This window comes from Lepisosteus oculatus, chromosome 4, assembly GCF_040954835.1.
Source record: "Lepisosteus oculatus isolate fLepOcu1 chromosome 4, fLepOcu1.hap2, whole genome shotgun sequence".
NCBI classification, from domain to species: domain Eukaryota; kingdom Metazoa; phylum Chordata; class Actinopteri; order Semionotiformes; family Lepisosteidae; genus Lepisosteus; species Lepisosteus oculatus.
The window spans coordinates 33,243,594-33,266,457 of record NC_090699.1 but is presented as its reverse complement, the minus strand read 5'-3'; the positions used below and the strand labels follow the sequence as shown (position 1 = coordinate 33,266,457).

The following is a 22,864-nucleotide window of genomic DNA, read 5'->3' as shown; positions in this document are numbered from 1 at the left end:
GATCTGTCTTGGGATTTAAACACCTTAACAAAGAACCCACAGAAGTGACGTTGGCATAAGTGGCTCATTCTGAAATTTGTAAAGGACACAGAACTCTTTTTAAATATGCCAAACATTATATGAAAGCGGTCAGAAATAAGTAAAATAAAATAAACATCTGTACTGTTCTCAGTGTATAATTCCTTTTTTATTCTTAACCATGTTCCCACCATTGCCATTTTGACGTATTTTCATGCTCACTAACTTTAATTCTTAAAGTACTTGAGTAGTTCTTTTTATTTCTAATACATAACTGTGGCAGCCAAAAGACCAAGATCTTTCCACCTCTCCATTCCAAGCTCTCCCAGCCCAGATATTGTATAGCCTTCTGTTTGGTTTGGGGTTACAGCTACATTTTTCTAATGGCAAACCTGTTGTTCCCATCAAAGTCTAGTTGAACTAAAAAAAACCTCTATAAACAAATCTTAAAGATCAAGCTAGTGAACCTTTTTTTGTTAATCTCCTGAATGTATCAGGATAAGATATAATGCCTGCCATCTCATACCATTTCATTTATGGTAAATGCTTAAAATTTACAACCCATATTTAGCAAGTGACAAATGGCTTTTGAGACCCACTTTAAATATCTGTCAGAAACTACCTGTTTCCTGAAACCTGACATTGGCACATATTAGCCAGATGTCTTCCAATTGACCTTGGACTCCTGAGTGGTTAACCTTTAGTCCTCCTCTATTGTAGCTAATAAGAAGCTCAAAAGGGGTCACTCAGTGACTAACTGTGATTTTCCGAAAGATGCGCCTGAAAGATACCTTTGGCTATTTACATTATTAACCCTGCCTTTCGTTTGAGCTCCCTTCAGCAGCACTTTCCTTAGCAGAAAGGTGGGAAAGGAAAAACAATAAAGCAAATCGTATCTAGGATACAGGAGGTGTGCAGTCAGCTTAAGCACTTGGTGTTTAAACATGACTATATAGTGTATTTAAAAAGCTGAAATTGTTCATGTATCCCGTACTCTTCTGTTGTAGTTCCTTTTGGATTCTTGCTTTTAAAATGACATCAGAGGGCAAGTAGAGGATAAAGTCTGCAACACATTTTTGCCAATGTTCTGAAGTCTCACCATGAGAGTGTCCAGACTTGTCAGCACCAGTGAACTTTGAGTCCACTTCACACCTGGAAGTGGGATGCAAGACTGGAAGAACCCTGACAGACGAGAGAATGGAACATTTTTCCTGTGTGACCTGAATATGACTGCAGTTCATACAGCGATAGTGACGGTGTTTACTTGCTTCGGAGATCAAAGTTATTCAGCAATAATATTCAGAGTCTTAAGAGGATATCTCATTTCATTTAAAAATGTAAATTAAAATAAAAGAGTACTTCTCTGAAGTGTAAGAAATAATTTCTCTACCAAAACATCATTAACTGAAAGCCGCCTGAGTTAATGTGTCTTAAACTTTCCTTGCCCCAAGAGTCATGGTGTGAATTGAAAATCTAACTCAGTTTCCACGTATACCGAGGTTAAACAGATGGGACTGTGTAAGAGCTGGCATATCTCTGTATGAAGTATTTGGCAAAGCTGTTACCTGCTTATGCTGGATGATTCAAGCATTGTTTTCCATGTTTGAGGTGTGACTGAATGCTAATTGATAAAGCTACTGTCTCTGTGTTTGATGAGCCCACTGTTACTGCACACGACTGTACTAGTTTTGCTTGGCTATATTTAAAACATTGTAAACCATATTTGCCTGCCCATCCTTGTTGTTTTCCAAAAAGAATCTTTGCCTGTTAAATAAGTGAGTGTGAACAGGTTACAGGCTCAGGCACCTAACAGGGCTAAATATGGGGTACAAAATGATTTAGCAGTGAGCAATTATTTTTTCATTAGTACATTTATATAGTGATTCTGAAAAGGGCTTTAAACAATAGTGGACAAGTGATTTGATTACAAAATCAAATGAAAAATACATGAAATGAATCAAGAACATACAGGACAAACTGTAAGACAGTCAGACATACTGTAGGCCCAAGTAAAAAGGTGAGTTTTACGTTTAGATTTAAAAAAAAGTCAAATTGTTTGGAGGAAAGGGCTTTCCATAACAATGGAGCAGCACAGCCACCAAAAGTCTGAGATTTCATCCTAGATCCAGTGAGCAGAGGACAATCCTCAACTGACTGGAGACTGTGGGAGGCGGTGTAAACATGAAGGAGCTCAGAGGTAGTAATAAGATCTTATATTGAATATATTGAATAAATTTAAAGGCAGTGAATATATAGATTTAAGCCTAGGAGTGATATACTGGCATATGCTGTCTTGTGTGAGTTATACAGTAAGTCTAGCTGCACAGTTCTGGACATATTGCAACTTATTGAGGAGAATGTTAGGGAGCCCCAAAAGCATAGATTGCTGTTGCATACTATAAATATTCCATGCATGAATACAAAGGGATTAATCCTATAAATGATGTGTTTTTACCATAGTAATAACGTCTGTGCTTTTCTGCAATTTATAAATAGGGTTAAGTGGCATGATAGTTGTGATACCTTTTCAAGAAGTGATTCCTTTTGAAAACACTTCTTGTAATGAAATTAACAATCCTAGCAGGAAAATACTGTCGGTGTCTCACATGATAATTAATCTTAATTTGATGTGTAAATGTGTTTCTACGCGAGCAAAGCTGTAGTGAAATCATGACACAGTTTTCATTTCTGGATAGGAGGTACAGATAATGTTGGCAGGGTTATGTCTGTTTTCAGAGGAAATTATTGTATCAAATCATTCAACTCAATTTTATACGTTTTTATTAACAAAACGTTTGTTTCTCCGTTTCTGATCATGTAAGATCAGAACACTCTGCAGACAGAGTTAAACAACTTTAAATGTTTGTCAGCTGGACAGAGAAACAAAGATCAAAGCCTTGTGGAACTGTGCAGGTCCTGTGCTTGCAAAATTGCCCTACATTTCCTTGCTGTTGATCATTACAGTAATGTGTGGGATTACATTCTGGGTTAAGCCTGCTCTCAGTGTTTATATAAGACTTAACATTTCCATTGCTTTCAAGTGCTAGAATTTGCCACCATGGTCCATGGTTTTATATTTGCCGCTTCTCCACATTATTGATCAAATTCCTAAAATTCCTTATGAATTGAATTTGAGAAAACCATCTTTGATTGTCTTTCATAGTGAATCTGAAATGTTTTTTTTTAATGCACATTTCTTCTTCTTTTTAGAATCTGTTACCTGTTTTCTTGCTGGTTCTAATATACTGTAGCTTCCATTTCGGTTACAGAGGGGTCTCTATCCCCCATACCCCTAGTACATGTTATTTAATTTCAGGTTAGGTATATGTTCAGCTTTTATGCCTAACTCTCTGTTTATTTTTCTCTTAGTTTCTTTTTTCTGTTTCTCTTCTGAGAGATATTTGGTAATTTTCACAAATGTTATGGGTGTTATGGAAATAAACTACTCAGCTGAGGTTGTTGTTGATGAATTGGCTACTAGAAACCAGACAAGCTAGATGGGTTTGTTGTTTGTAATCTCTCATTTGTAACCTATTTGTCTTCTTATTTAAATAATCAATATTAGGAGACAAATTTTCATGTTTTTTTCACACCACAGAAATTTCTGTCAGTGGTTATAATACATGCCAATCCTATTTACAGTAGTTAAGTTAGATCCTAATGAATGTGATAGAAGGACAGATGTGTTAGAGGTTGTCTGGAGTAACTCTCCTAGCTGAGAGAACAGCACCCTCACTGTGAGGATGAGGCTGGCTGAACCCCCCTCACTTTCATGAGGAATGAGCCATGGAGCTGCTTCGAGGGACCAGAGGGAGTCCCAGGAGGCAAAAGGAAGCACATAAGGCCAGATGTGAATATGTATAGGAGAGTGGAAGTAGGTGAGATTAGGGTCTAACCTTTCTCCCGGATTTCTGTTATAAACTCTATTTGCCAGGACACTGAAACAGTAGTTTAAATTAAGAGCATGTCTACTTCTATATTACCAAGAGATCATGATCAGGACAGACTGCTACACTACACTTTTTCTCACTCTTTTTATTACCATGTATGACCTAAAATTTGAAGACCATCACTAATTATAAGTTCCTACATTGAACTAGTTATATGGAGCCTTGATATCTATACCTGTTTCAATCACATTTTTCAAAGTGTGAAAATGCTCAGTTGTGACCATTTAAGTATTAATTTTGTCAAAACCATTTTACCTCTCTTATAGGCACTTTAAATAATTCAAACATTTTTCACAAAGTGCTCTGTTCGAGTAATAAGTTATTAAATGGAGAATTTCACTTTACTTTCTGTTAAAAAAGTAAAAGTATGCATTTTCATACTGTATGGCCCTTTGCATTTTTTTTCTAGCATTTATATATAAATGGTTTTATTCACTTTTGCTGTCGTCATACTTGGACACTCATTAGCATGCAGACTTCTTTTGGCCTCCTGTCACTTGACAGTAATTTTACATCATTTTAAGGTCCCTGTAGAATGCAACTGCCATGTTATTTCATCTCATAATGGTTTTATGAATGAGATAAAGAACACACCACAGTGTTGTAACAAGGGGTTATGGACACATTATCTGCTTTTATGGATCCATTTATGAATTAATTTTATTTTATGAATAGTCCCCATATACTGTATTCATGAGTACGCTTAGTTTATAACACCTCATATATTCAAGCCAAAGCAGTTCCAAAGCATTTGCAATTGAGAAGAAGTTTTTTTTTTGTTCCTGTTGTTATCCATTTCCAAAAAATGCTTATGGATTTAACAGTGTTGGCGCTCCAAAGAACATTATCCCAAGTGGGTTAAATTGTGGTTCAAGGAGCAAATTAAACTGTAGAGTATAATAAAATAAACACCAGACCTGCAGACAGGAAATTTCCAGCTTCCCGCCTAAAGTGGAATTGCTTTGCCAGACCTGGATTCCCATAAGAAAATTGCCAGAGGAAAGTTTAAAATCAGGCTGTGAATATTGCTCCCTAAGCTTGGAAAGGATGGACTGCTCTGTGGCTCAAAGACATAGAATTCATTGCATAGTCAACACAAAGTAATGAGCACCCAGTTAAGGAACAGGGATTGTATAAGAACTCAATAGGTTTGAAAAGCCAGGGCTCAGTCTTTCTTTGAGCTCAGCAGCATTTTGTCCTACTGTATGTCATAGTTTGAATATAAGGACAAATGGGAGAATGTGTCCTAAGTGTATACGAGTCCAGCTGACTTGAGTATTATTGGACTATCGCAATTTAAAGTACTAGGAAGGTGGGATGGTAAGGTGTTTCCTTGTCGGGCACCCACGCTGTTATGCTCCCACTTGGAGGAGGAGAGATTACGGTGGCCTCTGCTGGAAAGACATGATGCTGCATCTTGATGAAGCAGCAGGATGAAGACTCAAAATATTTGCTTCACATGCAGTTCTGGCCCTTTTGTGAAACAATGACTTGTTTTCCTGCATTGCTGGAGGCTGGCATTCCAATGATGATATGGCTGGTTCCTTGTGCCCTGAAAAACATGGACTTCTATTTCAATATCATTAGCGATTTAGCAAGAAAGTTGCCAAAATTAGCAGTTTATCTTCTTTTTGAAGCCTATTATTCTGCATGTGTGCTACATTAGACTTTGATATCATTTTCTGTGATATTTGTTTTCCAAGTAAAGTAAGTAAAATAAATTCCAAGGCATCTTTTCTGTGACTTTGAGCGAGGCGTCTATTTCCGATGTATGAGCCCTTCATTAAAGCATTTTGACTTGAGATTTGTGCTGTGCACCAGTCCACATTATTTCTTAACGTTTAGTTTGGAAAATTCTTTTCAATTTTTTTTTTTTGCCAGGTCAGTCTAGTTAACATTGCCAATAACAATCCAAGCAGAAAGAACAGCATTCCTGTAATAGGAAATGAGAGACAGGCATCAACACCTCCATTCCTGATTCATCATTATCTCTACATTTAGATATGGTTGTATAAAATGCTGGAATGTAGATTTGGGGAAAAAACTCCAAGTGGTCAGTTGATATACTGATTTTGATTCAAGAGTTTTTGCAAATATTTTCTGTAACTGCTTAGCTGGATTGAAAACCTGTATTTTCACAGGTTTGTTTTCTTTATGGAATGCATATTCTTGTGTTTAAATTAATTGTACAGTCATTTTTGAAAGCCTTAATGGATTCCACAGGGTCCTGGGATAAAGTCCAGGCCAAATACATAGGTGCCATGAGAACACAAGACAGACCTGAGAGAGGGCAAACACAATTGTAGAGTATATCAATCTGATACTGTACATTCAGCAACTTAATTTTTACAGCAATTTCATTTTTAAAACCTGCTGTCCTCAATTTCTGTCCATCAGTCACATGATTTACAGAATTCAATAACATACAGTGAACATATTTTTCTTTGAAGTTTATCCTGTTCTGTCTTGTGTTTCACTAAAAAGAAGTGTTTAGATTTTGTCTTGTATATGAGGCTTCATAGCTTAGAATTTTGGACATTGTCTTTTTAATACCGACAGTAGCAGACCTAGTAATCTCTATACCTGCCACCCCTAGATTAAATCTATGGATTTTATACTCCTTGTGTGACATACTATAAATAATTATTGACATGTTGGTTACCCATTTTTGTACATCCTTTTGTAAATGGCAGAGGTATTTTAATGAATGTCGTAAGACTAAGGGCCCAAGCATGTCCTGCAGTATTAATGCTTTTTAAGAACGAGTGCCCTGCAGTAATTATATTGAACCAATGGCCCATAAATACTTCCTGGAGGATGGACAGGTCTCCCATCTGATCCTGGTCAGTAAAGGACTGCTGATGTGTAGAAAAATAAGCTCTCAACAAACCAGTTGTAGCCATTTCAGTCTTGGCCCAAACTACATCTGAACTAACTATTCCACGGACATAAGTTTTAACTTGTAACAAATGCTGTTGTCTCTTGTGCCTTGTGTCTTTGTTATCTTTGTGGAATATTGTAGTAAAGCAGATGGCTGATAATCACTCTACAGTATGTGAATGGACACCCTAGAAAGATTGAAACTCCCTTAGAGGGCCACTGGGGAAATTGTTATGGGCAATTTCAGAGAAGAGCTTCGAACCCAAACTTTCCTAATAACATTCACATTGGCAGAAAACAAAGTATTTCTGTAGACAGACTGAAATAAACTATAAATACTTGAACAATAGTTTTTTTATTTCAAATGTCTGTCTTCCATGCGTGTGAGCTCCTCTCTATCGTGTGTCTTCTGGGTCTGCCCTCATTCTGTTAAGTCCAGAGTCATACAATTCTGTCTGTTCTTCCCATGGTCTTAAATAAGGGCAAGACCTCCCCCCTTGCATTAATAGAGAACTAAACATGTCCTCCTGAAAAAGACCTCTTATTTCTACATCGTTCCCAAGCTAGCAGCCTTTCTAAACTTTCCAGTATGAACGCACGAAACCACTGTTCACAAGTGCCTGAACAAAAGAATTGTCTGTTCTCTGTGTATTCAGTGCCCTCCTGAGTTCCTCCTTCACTTGTTTCTGACCCCTGAACTGAACTGTTAGGAGTCCACACAAGAAATCTAGAATACGACCAAGCACTTGTTTTACTTGGGAAATAACAATATGGATTTCATGTATATAAAATGCATTTTTTATTAAGCTTGGCTTGGTCAAAAAATCCACTTGTAAAATATTATACTGTAGGTTAGACCTTGTCAGAGCTTTTATTGGAAATGTACCATTTCAGAAGGATAAGCCTCTGACTTGGCTGTGTTCGTTTTTCATATCATTAAGATATGTAGTAGTGACTTCATTTTTACTCCTTTTTACTTAATGTTCTGATGAAATAGATTAAAAAACATATCTCGGCTTAGTGATTTTTAGGGGGTAGGTTATTTTGATGTTTAAAATGTCCTTAAAAATCTCCTGTTCAATTAAAATAAAATGATAGCCTCTGCCCTTGGGATAAATCATCTCCTGGAGTCTTGCCAAAATGTGCCCCTTACAGTGTTTGCTGCTGACTGCTTTACTTTTCAGAAGTAAATAATCCCTGGATAATATAAAAATAAAATATTTGGAAATGCCCTTGATCCGAAACAAAAGATCAGATATCCTGTTTGTGGCCCTGTTTATGTAACAGACTTTTACAGCAAAAGTTACCAGGGCACAGTAATGAGAATGAGCCGGAAGGTAGTGGTTTTCTGGTCTACCTTTGTCATCTTCTAATAAACATTGCATTTTGTATTATCAGTAGCTTACAAGAAGCCATTATCCAGAGCAATGAGAACATTTGCAAAATAATCTAAAAATCAACTTCTGAATTAAATGTCTAAGAGTCTTGGATTGACAGTGTGAATGTGGAAGTAATATTTAATTGGAGTTAGATATTCCCAATTACGCACGAGGGCAGTTGATTAAATTGATTTGCTGAGCATTGAGTCAGATAGGTAAAATACAGGCCAGGCAGTGAGCTCCAAACTTTAACAAAGCTATCCTCTTTCATGTTTTTTTTTTATTAGGAGGTTTCTGTGTTAATATGCTTATATTATCTTGTGTTAATATTCTGGAAATGTGTCATGTCTTTGTTTTCTTGATGTCTTCTTAACATCCTTCATTTTGTTAATTCTACCTTCATGTTTACTTCTTTGTACATGCATGTGGCAGATTCTCCTTTGTAGCGTATGTATCTTTATCTTCTTTGTTCTTACACCAGTAAAACATGACATGGATGGAATGATATTGCACCTTGCCTCTGTGATAGGAATTTCACATCTGAGTGTGAGATTGTGTCATGACAATACAGCTGTGTATCAGACGTCCAACACAGGAATTCCTGTGTCACAGAAGTGGATTAACAGATGTAGTATGACCAAAGATTCACTACAGCTTGTAATTAATGATTGAGGCCCACTGTAATGGGAATTATGTTTTTTTTTAACAGTTGCCTTTTGGGGAGATATAGCTTTAGATGAAGAGGACATGAAGCTCTTTCGTGTTGACGAGGCCAGTCTCTCAGCTAAGCTCTCGGCCGGAACTAGAGGACACACTTCAGGTGAGCTGCAACAGTAAGTGAAGTGCGGAGGGAAGCTTGAATCCTAGCTATAAAAATAACTGACCGTGACAGGGGTATCCCAAAGAGTAACACAAGGTTATCTGAGATCTGCCAGTTCTGGGTGGTCACAGCACCTTCCCCTGCAGTATGCCATACAGTACTTCTGTTAGTCAATAGTCTCTTTTTTACTGTAATAGAGACTGATTAAAAGCTGGCTATTCTAAATCAATGAGGAGAAGAAAAAGTTAAAGCAATTGATGACTGCAGATTTAAATAATGTCTTACAGAAGAAAAGCAACTCAAGTGCTGTTAGACTATAGAGTATAGAGCAACACACCAAGAAACGTAGTGAAAGCTATTGAAAGTAAACTTATGAGTCATGTTTATGATATAAAGAAAGTGAATCAGTACTGCTGTTAAAATATACTGTATCCCCTGGACAGAGGTAGAGAGTTGCTTCCTATACTGTAGATGGAGGTGTATAAAAAACAGGAAGAATTCTCTTCTCCCCTTAAACACAAAGATAGAAAAAAAAAACTAATAGTCATTTTATAACATCATGTAGCCATAGTGTAGCTTTCCATCACTGTCACCGAGGAGTGTATGCAGCTGCCAGAATCCTTATACTTCACCATATTGAGGAGAGCTATAAACCTGGGCTCACTTGCAGAACTTCTCACCAATAATCAAATGCCAAATCCCAACTTACCAGGAATACTGTAGCTTCAAACTTGTGGTGTTATTTCCCTGTAAAGCTCTTAGCACTTGTGCATTTTATTATAGTGTTTTAGTGGTGCCCTAAATTAATTTAGACACAAGAAAAAGAGGTTAGAAGAGGTTAGTTAGGTTGGGGGGAAAGCAGTTGGGGGATATTAATTTGTTGTCAGTGCATTAAGAATTTCATTGTGGTTTTTAAGGCTAGACTCTTTTGGAGTTAAAAGAGCTGGAAAGATTTGTTAGAATGGACTGCCAAAGCCAATTTGCTGATAGGGACTGGAGGGAGGCATTAGCATGAATTATATACTGGTAGAAACCATAAACACACACAGCTTGTTGCCAAATGTTTGGACCACTGAAAGAATGATCGTATATATAATAAATAATGAAGTGGCTACTTTAAGTAGAAGAGTGGAGTGACTTGTTTTTGAACCACTAAAAGACTCTTATCTGAAATCAAGTTTTTTAAACACAGAACATCTGAGTTTGCGTATTTGCACATTTTACAGTGTAATTTGTTACAATGTCATAAATTGTATATTTCTGAACATGATTCTATCCTTGTGTATTTTTCTCTACATTTTGTATAAAAGTTCTATTTTCATTTTGCCTAGCATCGCCTAAGAATTTGTCATGAGCAGATTTACCCCATTTTTATTTTTCATCAGAAGCTTGCGCTTCAGATACACTTGGGATAGAATTACAAATGTAATCTCCACTCTGAGCATTGCGCCCCGAGATCCTGGGCACATTTCTGACTGAAACATGGCAGAGGTCAGCGTTTGAGTTGGGGACTCAAACCTGAATAACCCTCATTTTCATTCACACTTCACTCCCAGAGCCCAACTTGTTAGCTGCTCTTTCAAAAGCTGTTTGAACATCTTTCTCTTTGTTAAGCTTCTTGTTATTACAATTAACCTCCATGGAAAAGTGTTTGTGAGGCTGCTTGGCTCGGAGCTTATTGGAGCTGCTTTTCCTAAGAGTGTGAAGTCAAGACCGTGAGGTTTTCCATCACAAAAAAGATAGATGTAGCAGACCTGTATCCCTCTGCACTTCATTTAACACTGTAGGCCAGACTTGCTAAGCTTTTAACCAAAAACAACTTTACAGAATATGCTGCATGTGGAAATATTTAAAACCTTATTGACTGCTTTCTGTATTTTGTTTTTGCAAAAAGCTTTTACAGTTTTTTTTTATTCATTCTTAGCTTGTGAAACTTGGTATGGAGACATTCTGACTAAAGTCACATGTTGAGCACATATTCTATTGCATATGATAAAACATTGCAATTATTCTGCACAATTCAGACAGACTAAAATATACTGTTTTTCTAATACTGTAGTTCACTTGTGCTCTTTTCAAGGTCATAGATGTTTTATATCTACAATATAAACCAATCTCCAAGCTTGTCACTGCTGTTATTGTTGTTATTGTCAGTAGCAGTGATGCTATCTATTTCTTCTTCATTTCCTTGGATGAAGTTCTTACGAATGTTGGTTTTGGGCTGCAAGATTAACTTCTGGTCCCTCAAGGCACTTGCTTACTAGCAAGATTCCATATTTAATGTGTCTTTTCAGTCCCTTCAAATCTTCAGGTATTGAAACACCCCCCTAGACTACTTGCTCAGTAAGCTTTTGGGTTTTGTGGATTTGAAGATTTTTGGAAATGCAAAATGTCCAAATTATTTGAGAGGAATTATGCAAATATTACGCAATACTGTTTCAGAATTTGGAAATAAAGAAAGTGCAAAGGCATGGATGGCCTGAGCATGATAAGCACTGTACCTGATCAATAGACGCATGCTTATGATATGTATATTATTGGTGCTTTACCTGTAAATGTATGTGTTTTCATTTTCAGGAGTTGCTCTTGTCAGTGCTGAGGAATCTCTCACATTGTGTTTTTTTTTTTGTTTCTTTCTTGTTATCTTGATTTTTTCTTTCAGGTGGAGTTGGGGAGCAAAGCAGTCTTTCTAGCCAGAATTCCACTACACCTGCAAACCATAAAAGCAGAAAAGTTAAAAAGGGTAATGTGGTACCCCACCCAGAGCTTTGGGTATCTTTGATATTTTATTATTAAATGTTATCTGATGTTTGGCTGTTGCCGTGGTGTGTGTATGTGATCTGTGTTATTTACAGTGTCTAAACTACATCTATTAGGTGGTATCAGCAGTGGCCACAGGTAATAGTTGCTGTAAGTATTGATATTTTAGTATTAAGTATATTTTTAATACTTAGTATATTTTAAATAGTTTCCAGTGTAGAATACTAGTTGCATTATTACAACCTACTAGTCTGATCTTGTTAGGTCTCAATATCTGAACAAGGCTGGGACTAATCAGTTGTGGGATGGAAGACCTTCAGGGCTACCTGTGTTGCTGTTGTGGGTCTTGCAAATCTATGCCTTCAGCATGGAGTCTGAGGATGCTATACTGTGTAGGAAGTGCCCACCTTTGGATGAAATGTTGAACCGAGGCCCTGTGTCACTAAGCAGAAGCATATACGTCTTAAGTGTGGTATCCCTGTGAAACTTCACTGAAGGCTTTCACACTCAGGCCTTCCTAAAGGTACCCTCTCAATCCGATAGTTGAAGCTGTTTTCACTCCTCTTCTCATCTGCTGTGACATGGGGCTGTTGGCACTTTAACGGCAGCAGCGTGTCCCCCAGCTGTGAATGTAAAACTCTTCGGGTCCTCGGGATGAAGAAAGATACATACTGTACATGCAAGGAGCTGTAGTGACTGCAGTTATTAGTTTTGTTTTTGTTTGTTTTTAACTGAAGTGGAAATGTCAAAAGGTGATTCAATTATTTCTTAAACCGTTTTATTTACACTGTAAAGACTTTTTTAAAGGGATTGTGTGCCTTAAATCAGTGGTGTCCAAGCACAATCCAAAAAGACCTCTGTGATTGCTGGTTTTCATTCCAGCTGGGCACTTAGTCACCTGTACTAATTGATGCATGTAATTGATCTGCTTGCTCACACTTTTTTTGTGCTCCCAGTGCTTGGTTTCAAAACTGCACTGGAGAACATGTAACTATTTCAGCATACAGAATGTTATGCAGTCTGTCCTCATCTTGGTACTTAAAAGTAAAACAAATAGATAAAAGGGGAAAATAATACAGGCTAAATGGGTGATCAGTTTATGCCAAAATGACACAGCTGAAAATAACAGTGTATCAGACAATCCACAAGGAGTTTTTTTCTTTCACTTTTGTCTGATTAGATACATTTCAGCTCACACCTGAATGATAGAAGTTTTAAAACTCAAAAATTGGCACACATTTGACCAGATCTCCCTACATAACAGTTTTGCAGAACTGTTTAACCCTTGTAAAATTCATTAGCGCCCAAACCAACAAAACTACTGCGCAATGAGAAGTGACCTGTCAAACACAGAAATCTGTTATTTTTATCACCATAATCACGTCACAACTTAAAAATCGACATATGTCTGAACTGTTTGATGATTAGCATGCTTTTTGAACAGACCCTTCTTAATTAATTGTATAGATCTCATACATCAGAAAGACCACCGAAACTAAAATTATTCTGCAGCTAGGATCACACATTCTCCCTTCCCTTAACGACAGATTACTGTTCTTTTAAATTTTCTCCATTCATTGGAAGTTTCATTTCACACCTCTCTGCACCCATTCTGACTTCACACCTCTTGATTGGCCTCTCCCCTGCTCCCACCTCTCACTCGTCCTCCCTCCCAACCTTTGTTCTCCCGCTACTTTACCTTTGCCTACTGCCCTGTCTCTCTCACACCTGAAGAAGGCTCCACGGCCGAAACATTGTGTTCTCTTTCTTTTTTTTTCAGCATGGAATAAACCTATTACTTGTTCCTTTGCAGCCTACGCATGCTGACACAGCTACCCACCTGAATTGTATAGATAGGTTTGACATAATTGAAGAGTTTGTTGTGTCAAGAAGGAACTGTACAACAGTAGACTCATGTAGTTAAGTAGGGTTCTAAATTGATATTTTTTCTCTTCCTGTGTAACAGATGTGCAAAAAGAGGCCAGCTACACTTGTATCTTGAAATAATGTAGTATATATTTGACATCAGTCGTCACCAACTTTATATGATCCAAACCCTTTTCAAAATGTCTATAAAGAACTTATTTCATTAGCCCTGTAGTTTGAAGGCTTCAGACTACTAGCTGTTTTCTTTCCTAACACAGGCACACCTCTCTTCATAAACATCTATGGAAACACTTAGAGTAACAAACTTCAATGAACAACGTCTGTGCTTTCTGATATGCAAAAAAAACAGCGTTGTTTGTGAAGAAAGCAGGAGACATTAATCTACTGTTAACTTTGTTTTACTGAGTCTTCCTAACATTAAAAAGGTTGCCAGTCGTTATTCACATTTATAGGTTTTTCCAAGAAGTTCTCAGCTAATGAGGCTGAATCGATCAGTGTTAACAAGTCAAGGGCAGCTTATTTGTTTGTATCTCCAATACATTGCTGTTATGTGGTCTGGAAGGAGGTAAAATCAATGTGATTAAGTACCAGTTGTTTTGCATTTAAAAGATTGATGGCACCTCTAACACTAACACTTTTTAATGCAGCAGCTAGGCTGTTCTTTCTGAGGGGGTTATATACTGAACCTTTAGCAGGTATCTAGGGGCTTTTATTTTTGGAGACCTGGTTGCAAACAATTAGAAGCACTACATCATCCTCTTAGGCTATCCATCATTGCTCCCACACAGTGATTAGACTTACACAGACTAAAATTGCAAACAAGAAAGTATTTGTGAGGTCAGGTTCTTCCCATTTTCCACATGAGTCCTGGGAGGAGAAACAGTAAATAACCAACTGGTATCTTTGTGAAAGCAAAGCCACAAGGCAGAGAAGTTTAAATTTCCTTGACTAAAAAGAAACTGAGCTACAACAGGAAAGAATAAAGGATGCCAGGGGGATCATATTCCATTCTTGTCGTTAAAGTACATTTAGTGTTTAAGTACACATAACAGGGAAATTTTTGGACACCCTGATTTTAGTGATTGATGGGAATGGACAAGGGGTCTTACATGACTTCAGCAACACAAGGAGGATTTAAAAGAAATGAAAATGCCTCGTGTTGTAGCATGAATGACTATACCATTGTAAAACTGCCAATAAGAGATAGAAGTACAAGTACAAGTTTTTCTATATGTGCTTTTTACGTTGCTCAGTGGCTTCATGGTTCTCAGAAGCTGTGCACATATATATTTTTCACTCTATTAGTGGATTAAAATGTTATGATCCCAAGGGACACAAGAATATTTGTAGGAAATTTTTTTTTTGCAAAAGGGCTTATATTGGTTTGATTAAAGCTGAGCTACTGTAGATCTTCTGTTCAGTTCAGTTAAGCTTTCTCCACAGCTAAAATACTGTTCATGATTTAAAGACAGATAACTCATGATGACGTTCCTGTCATGTGCGTTTTATGGAAAACTGGAGAAAAAAATCCAGATGGTCATTTGGAATTGTTCTTCAAGGTTGGGCACAGTCTATAAATTATATTAATCTTAAAGTAATAATTTTATACGTATAGTACATTGCGGTGTTTTTTTTTTCATTATTTGTTATTATTTTCATTGTGTAATGTTTTAAAAGAAGAACACCCTGGGGGTGGGTGGGCAGTTTAGAGTAGAGTTTATAGCCCTGAAGTCATGAAGTGGGTTGTGGGTTTGAGTCCCCTTCGCAGATAATGCTGTGTGTGCCCCAGATCAAGGTCCTCTGGCCCCACTCGTTGCTGTCCACCAAGCTGTACGAGTAACATCATTGCTGCGTTCCAGCATTACTGGATATAAATTGGATCTAAAGCTCTGCACCACATCACCACGAGCCCCTTTTGTACAAGGGGGCACCTGCTCTCTGTTCACTGCACGCCATTGGAACTGATAACCTGCAAGGATGTACACACCTGTCTTGCCCTATAGATTCTGGATAAAGACAGTGTGCCCTCTGGAGTGGGGCAAATCTTCGTAGGCAAATTGTGCTAATTGGGAAAGAGGAACCCCTGTGGATAGAAGCGTTTAGTCTCTGATGTACTGATAGCACAGACCTTTCCGGTACTATGCTTCTGTTAAATTCTGACAGGAAGGATTTGCTTGCTCATGTTTCAGCTGTGGAGATCAATGAAAAGAGCTCTGTCAGCAGCGGCTTGTAATCATCTCTGTCAGAGACCCCCTCGTGTGCAAAATGAAAGCCCAGAGTGCTTGGGCTCAAATCGCTTTAATGAATCCCAGGGCATCGTTTTCAGGCTTGCTCCTGGCACATAATGGTACCGTCCTTTTCTGTTCTTACACAAAACTAATTGGCTTCGAAAGCTATTTTTTTTACCTTGTAAAGTAACTGGTTCAAGTTTACACGTACAATTGTGCAATTTTATCTTTCAGAGATTAAGTATTTTAAGTGATAATGTGGTTTTCAATTAAGCACTAAAGCATGTACAGTTGGGTCTTACCTGTGTCATTGATAAACTGCTTTTAAAAAACAGAATACATACAGTATGATGGTAAAACATTTTGACACACACTCTTTAGACACAGTAGTTGTTGTTTTTTTGCAAATCTGAGAATTATTTGTAGTTGCAGATTCATTAATAAATTAGAAATCCGTTAAATTGTTTTGTGTTTTCTGGTCTCCATTAAAAGAAATCGGACAGGTTAACATACTGTATGGTTGTGTTTAGCAGTTTTCTTGAAATGAAGCATTTTCAGTGATTGTTGAAGAGGATTGCAATGAATCTAAATTCCACATGTACAAATATTTGTGTTAGAAGACATTTCAGCATATATACAGAAGTGTTGTCTATGGTTTTTGGAAATGTTGGAAAGTATTTAGGACCACATGTGACTTGGAAGGAAGTGGGATGTCCAGGATATGCAATACATGTCCAGGACAATTTAAAAATTTAACCCGAACTGTCAGAAGAACGTCCCTGGACAGTGCTGGATTATTCCCAGTGCTATTTATCTGCAGTAAGGATGTAGTTCATTAACTAAATGTAGTTGAACTACATTCTTCAAGGTCAAATTTGAACTCCTATTGGGTCAATGATGCAATATGGTCATTGGTGCAATGATCAATGCACCTGGTATTCAAACTGACATCTTCACTTGACCTTGTCCAGGTGTTCAGAAAAGGATTTTATTTCTAAATGAAATATGAATGTGATTGTTATGGAAATGATTACGATGTGGTTTCTGTTGAAAAGAATTGTGGTGGTCTGGCAGACCTTACGCAGCTGATACCACCAATTCTTTCACTAAAAAACAGATATAATAATAATAATAATAATAATAATAATAATAGTCATTTGGTGTAGCTTCGAACAAGTCCAAGTTGGAGCCTCACATATTTCCACTGCCTACACAAGCTGAAGTGTTTAACTGCCCATATTAAGACAATGTGATTTTTAAGGAAATTGTGTTTCTCTGATCTGTAAATTAAGTTTTCTCAGACTGAAATGTTAAATCACTTTTCATATTGCACTGCTTTCCCCAATACAATCTTTTATATTCCAAACAAAAAGTGAGCATTTTAAAATGAAGAATTGACTTTCTGTAAGAATTACACATTTTGGTAATGATGTACTTAATGTCTGATGCATTATTGTACATGTTTGGATTGCTGGATTGAAATATTTTCTTTTGGTAACAAAGAAGATGCTGTTATAAGCATAATACTGAACACTGAAGTCCATCAGGTGGCTCTATCCTCGAGACCCTTGAGTTTACATGGAGCTTTAAATGGAATTGCAGATTTCATCTCATTTGACAGCCTGTTTCCAGTGGATGACCTTTGCCATCTTTTTTTCCAAAGAAATCTACAGTGTAGTTTAATTGAAATGTGTGTGAATGCACTGTGATGTAAGTAGCAAAATATCCTCAGGATTCATGATTATTTGGTATTACTGTAAACAGTGTTTGGGAGGGACTGAAAATTCCATTGTGATTTAAACAGTATTTGTTTTTCATTTACTAGACCCAAAGCGGAGATACATTCAAGGCAGCAGACAAAAGAAGAGAAATCCAAAAAGCAGAGCTTCAGGAGCTGATGAGGCAGTGAGCAGGGTGCGCAGGGCAGCTACATCTCGCCAGGAGAGGATATGGCCTGGTGGTGTGATTCCCTATGTGATAGGAGGAAACTTCACCGGTTAGTAACACAAGGAAAATACTTCATCGTCCAATTTGCTCATAATTCACAAGTTTACATTTGTCTGTTTTTGTAATTCTCCAGCTGTTCACAGGATCACTGAAAATAGTAAAAAATTAAAAAAAAACAATTCCCATGATTCAAAGATGTATGACAAAGGAACAGTTTAAAAACACTGTTAATCTTTAGTCTAGGAGAAGAAGAATGCATAAAGAGATTTAATTAAGATTTTCCTGATCCTATAAAGGTCAGACCAAGTCAATCACAGCTATTTTCCATCTTAGCACAGTACCAGAGTACACAGATGGGAATACAGTATCTGCTGCATCATTAGAGACACTTTTTTTTTTCACTTTACTGTAAGTGCTCTATCAAACCACAAAACCATGCTGAGGAGGCTAATTCTGAACAATCCTTTGTGAAACGGCTTAACAGAACTCTTTGATCAATATCCTGCTTTCACACAGAGTAAGACAGGTTTAATGTTATCTTCCTTACATTGTTATATAAAATAAGAGATGCATTTTTAGGAACATTCAGTAGTATTATTTCTTACTATTTATTTATTAGCAGATACCCTTTTCCAGAGAAATTTACAATTCATACGTCATATGAAAGTTACTTTAGATAACAATTAGGCTAAAAACATAAAACCATGTTCTGTGTGGTCTGGTTCTTTAACCCAGTAAAGGGATGAAAAAATAATGGTTAAAAATATTTTGTCATTTTTAAGTCTGACAGATCTTGACTGTTAGTTTTTCATTGTTCCATTTTTCTCTTGGCAACTGATTTAGAAAGTGAAAACAACTCTTAAGCAATATTAAGAATATGCTATATTCTTATAGATATGCCAGCAGCCATATCACCCTGCAACTCACAACTGATAATCCACTGAAGCTAAGCAGGTGTGAGCCTGGTCAGTACCTGGATGGGAGACCTCCTGGGAAAAACTAAGGTTGCTGCTGGAAGAGGTGTTAGTGGGGCCAGTGGGGGGCGCTCACCCTGCGGTCCATGTGGGTCCTAATGCCCCAGTATAGTGAAGGGGACACTATACTGTAAACAGGCGCCGTCCTTCAGATGAGACGTAAAACCGAGGTCCTGACTCTCTGTGGTCATTAAAAATCCCAGGGCGCTTCTCGAAAAGAGTAGGGGTGTAACCCCGGTGTCCTGGCCAAATTTCCAATTGGCCTTTATCAATCATGGCCTCCTAATAATCCCCCTCTATGAATTGGCTACATTACTCTGCTCTCCTCCCCACTGATAGCTGATGTGTGGTGAGCGTTCTGGCGCACTATGGCTGCCGTCGCATCATCCAGGTGGATGCAGCACATTGGTGGTGGTGGAGGGGAGTCCCCATTACCTGTAAAGCGCTTTGAGGGGAGTGTCCAGAAAAGCGCTATATAAGTGTAAGCAATTATTATTATTATTAATTATATCAAAGCATATTAAAGAGTGTACTATATTAATATGTGAAATATTAAGAAAACCTTTAACATTGCTTACCTTTTATATTAAAATTGAAGAGGTGAGTATTTTCAGTGATTTGTCTGAGCTGCATGCCTTGAGGTGTAATTTATCAATTTGTTCTTGCTTGATGTTCTGTTGTGGTTCCCCGTGTGTTTGCTTGTGGAGGCAATTTAAAGAGCTGGAGATCGTAGAGATAAGAGACCTTGAAGGTTGACTCGGAATTAAAGGGGGACAAGGTAACGAGAGGCTTTGTGTTGCTCACAATACTACTTTTGTGGGTGGGCTGGGTTAATTGTTAGGCTCTGAAAAGAATGGGGTGGAGTATGAAAGTGGAATCTTAGAGCTGTCAAGATGGTATCACAGGGGATCATGTGCATTAGAGAGGATAAAAGCTGCTGGAGATCTGAGACTTTGTATGCTCCAATGGGGGTGGTAAGGGAAGGTAATGGGATGGACACAGACCGGAGTGTGATGTTGCTTATCTTGATGGATGACAAAGTAATGAGATAGCGGATGAAGCACTGTGGAGAGAAGCTATGCTTGCTGTTTTGCAAAAAGTAAATATCTTACTTTAACCTTTAATCTTAAATGAAGGAATTAGACATGCAAGTTCTACGCGTTCAAAAGATTTTGCCACTGGGTAGGAGGAAATAGTCCGGCAAAAAGGTTCCTCTTCAGTGTTACACTACAAGACTAGTCATTGAGGTCCTTGTAAAGGAAGATGACAGTTCCTAGGTTAGACACCCAGTTTGTCTTTTTTTTTACCGCCCACAGAAGCCAACCGGAGCTTAAGCTGTCATTCAGAACTTTGAAATCAGTGTTTCCATGCTTTGTGTAACAGATTGGTTTTTCATTTATGTGAGCTTGTGGTTTCTCCAATGACTGCATCACTCTGGTATTCTTTTATCTTTATTTGTCTTCTGTTTTAGTGTTATTCTGCCAGCGTCACAGGGGTACATTATTGTTTGCTGAAATGTTAACCCTCTGTTTTTTTAATAGCTACATTGTGGAATGAAGCCACCCAAGGCTCTCGCCACAGAAAACATAGTTCTTATCTTACCTGAAAAATTCTTTAAGAAGAATTTATCTTTAAGTGTTTTCAAACATCACACCACACATTGAGAAACTTTACAGAACGCTACATTTTCTTCATCTTCATGTTTCCTCAGGTTCTCAAAGAGCTATTTTTAAGCAGGCCATGAGACACTGGGAGAAATTCACCTGTGTCACCTTTATTGAAAGGACAGATGAAGAGAGTTTTATCGTCTTCACCTATAGGCCTTGTGGGTAAGTCAGCTACTGGCGACCTTGAGTAGTAGAGCCAGTAGTAGTAGAGTAGAGCGTCCATATAGCTCATGTTTCTCAAGCAACAAAATAAAATATAAGAAAAGCATTAAATAGGAATGTTGTATATTCTCCAGAGCATTGTCTACAGTTCATTAAAAAAAATGAACTGAATGAATATCCTTGCACCATACAAACTGTGATCACCCACAACGTTTATTGTTTTAAATAATTTGTTGTGTAGTAAATGGGTACCTAAAACTGCCCTTTTAAAAGTGTGGAAAAGTAATAAGCAGAATATTTTTCATGAAGAAAAAACATTCTTGAGTTAGCATTGAATTTAAAAATGCTATGCATTTGTTTTTTAGTTTTTTAGTTTTGTTTGTTTGTTTGTTTGTTTCCTAAAGGGTTTGTTATTGTAAAGCAGACTTAGAAAAGTGTGGATATAGTTTTTAGTAATGAACTCCTCAGGCAGTCTTTGGTTTTAGCAGGGTAGATGAGAAATCTAACCCTGCTAACTTGTCTGCTTCTTGTAGGTGCTGTTCTTATGTGGGCAGGCGTGGTGGAGGACCCCAAGCCATTTCCATTGGCAAGAACTGTGATAAGTTTGGCATTGTTGTCCATGAACTTGGTCATGTTGTGGGCTTCTGGCATGAACACACACGTCCGGACAGGGACCACCACGTCTCTATTATCAGGGAAAACATCCAGCCAGGTAAAACAGTGCTCTACTTCTGTATGGATACTATAGCATGGGACAAAATCCAGTTTTCCCAAATATTTTCTAACCGCTTCATTCAATTCAGGGTCATGGGGGAACCAGAACCTATCACAACAGGCAATGCGCTCAAGGCGGGGTGCACCTGGGACAAGACACCAGTCCATCACATGTCACAAACACATACACATACATGGAAACACACAGACATGCAGAACACATCAGGGCCAGTTTTCCCAGAAGCCAACTTACCCGTAAGTCTTTGGACTGTGGGAGGAAACCAGAGGACCCATAGGAAACCCACGTAAACATGGGGAGAGCATATATACCCAACGCAGGAAGCACCTCGGGTCCAGAATTGCGCCCAGGGCTCCAGAGCTGCGAGACAGCTATACTTACCACTGCACCACCGTGCCACTTTAAAACTTTAAAAATATGGAAGAGCTACACAGCTTTGCCATATTAAAGATAAAATATGGAAACTAGTTGCAAATAATGCAGGAAACTGTTACAGGTGTTAATGAACACAGCTATTTACTGTATACTGGAGGTGTAGAATTGCTTTTGAAAAAGTAGTCTCTTCCCGGGTCTTTTGAGGTGGTTATTATAGCCTGGCAGAGTTTTTTTTATTTGATTTAACTTTTATCTTGTTGTCTCAAGGCCTATAAATGAGCTTTACTGCCACTTTCCTTTGCTGCCTTTGCAAAAATTATGTTTTGTTTCAGAACGTCACTGTGAAGTAACCAAGTCATATTTTGATTCCCAGTTCTAAATTTTTGACTAAAATATTCACAATCTAGTTTAACTTCATACTAAAAACACTATTAAAAATAAATATACCATAAAAGTTGTTGGATTTCCATGCCTCTCAGTACATTAGTTAATCATTTAAAACAAGCAGCTGAGTACATAATTCTATATGATTTATTAATTTCTGTCCCTCAAGTGAAAAGAAAACATTTTATTCTCAATAAAAATCTCAAATCTATCTGTGAGGAATTAAATGACCCAAATGTTTAAAACATATACAAAATAAACTTACTAGAACAGAAGTATTCAAAAGGCTTGATAGTTTAGCACAAGTTTGTGAAGTTTTTGAGTAAAGTTTTTACCTGTAACAGTAATAATCAGAATGTGTTCCATGAGTGGAAAAAATCCCTCAAAATAAAAAAGAATTGAGTTTGCAGTGATTTAAAAAAGCAACAGTAAGAGTTTTATTAATGTGTTAACATTTATAGCCAAAGCTTTTTCTTGGTTGTGTTGGCTGAAATTGTAGAACTGGATGAATATATTCGGAAGACAGGTTTGTAATGGGCTTTGTGGAAAGTCAGTGCTTCAGCAGTGATGGCTTCTTGGCATAGAATGACCCCCTTGTACCCCTTGAGCAGAGAAAATCCTCTGCTCACAGTTTGACGGATATTGATTTTGCTTCGTTTCAAGGGCTAAATTTGATTACGCTTGCCCAAAATAAAACCAG

The 22,864-nt window shown here is 37.6% G+C and overlaps 1 protein-coding gene across 1 annotated transcript in view; it reads left to right on the top strand.

Moving 5' to 3' along the window:
* LOC102695655 (tolloid-like protein 2) overlaps positions 1 to 22,864 on the top strand; it is an 80,927-nt gene that overhangs the window by 30,353 nt on the left and 27,710 nt on the right. Inside the window, exons 2-6 of the mRNA XM_015347396.2 lie at positions 8,937 to 9,047; positions 11,710 to 11,790; positions 17,748 to 17,918; positions 20,555 to 20,672; positions 21,206 to 21,384. Of these exons, the coding sequence (XP_015202882.1) occupies positions 8,937 to 9,047; positions 11,710 to 11,790; positions 17,748 to 17,918; positions 20,555 to 20,672; positions 21,206 to 21,384 (660 nt within the window). The remainder of the gene's footprint in view (positions 1 to 8,936; positions 9,048 to 11,709; positions 11,791 to 17,747; positions 17,919 to 20,554; positions 20,673 to 21,205; positions 21,385 to 22,864) is intronic.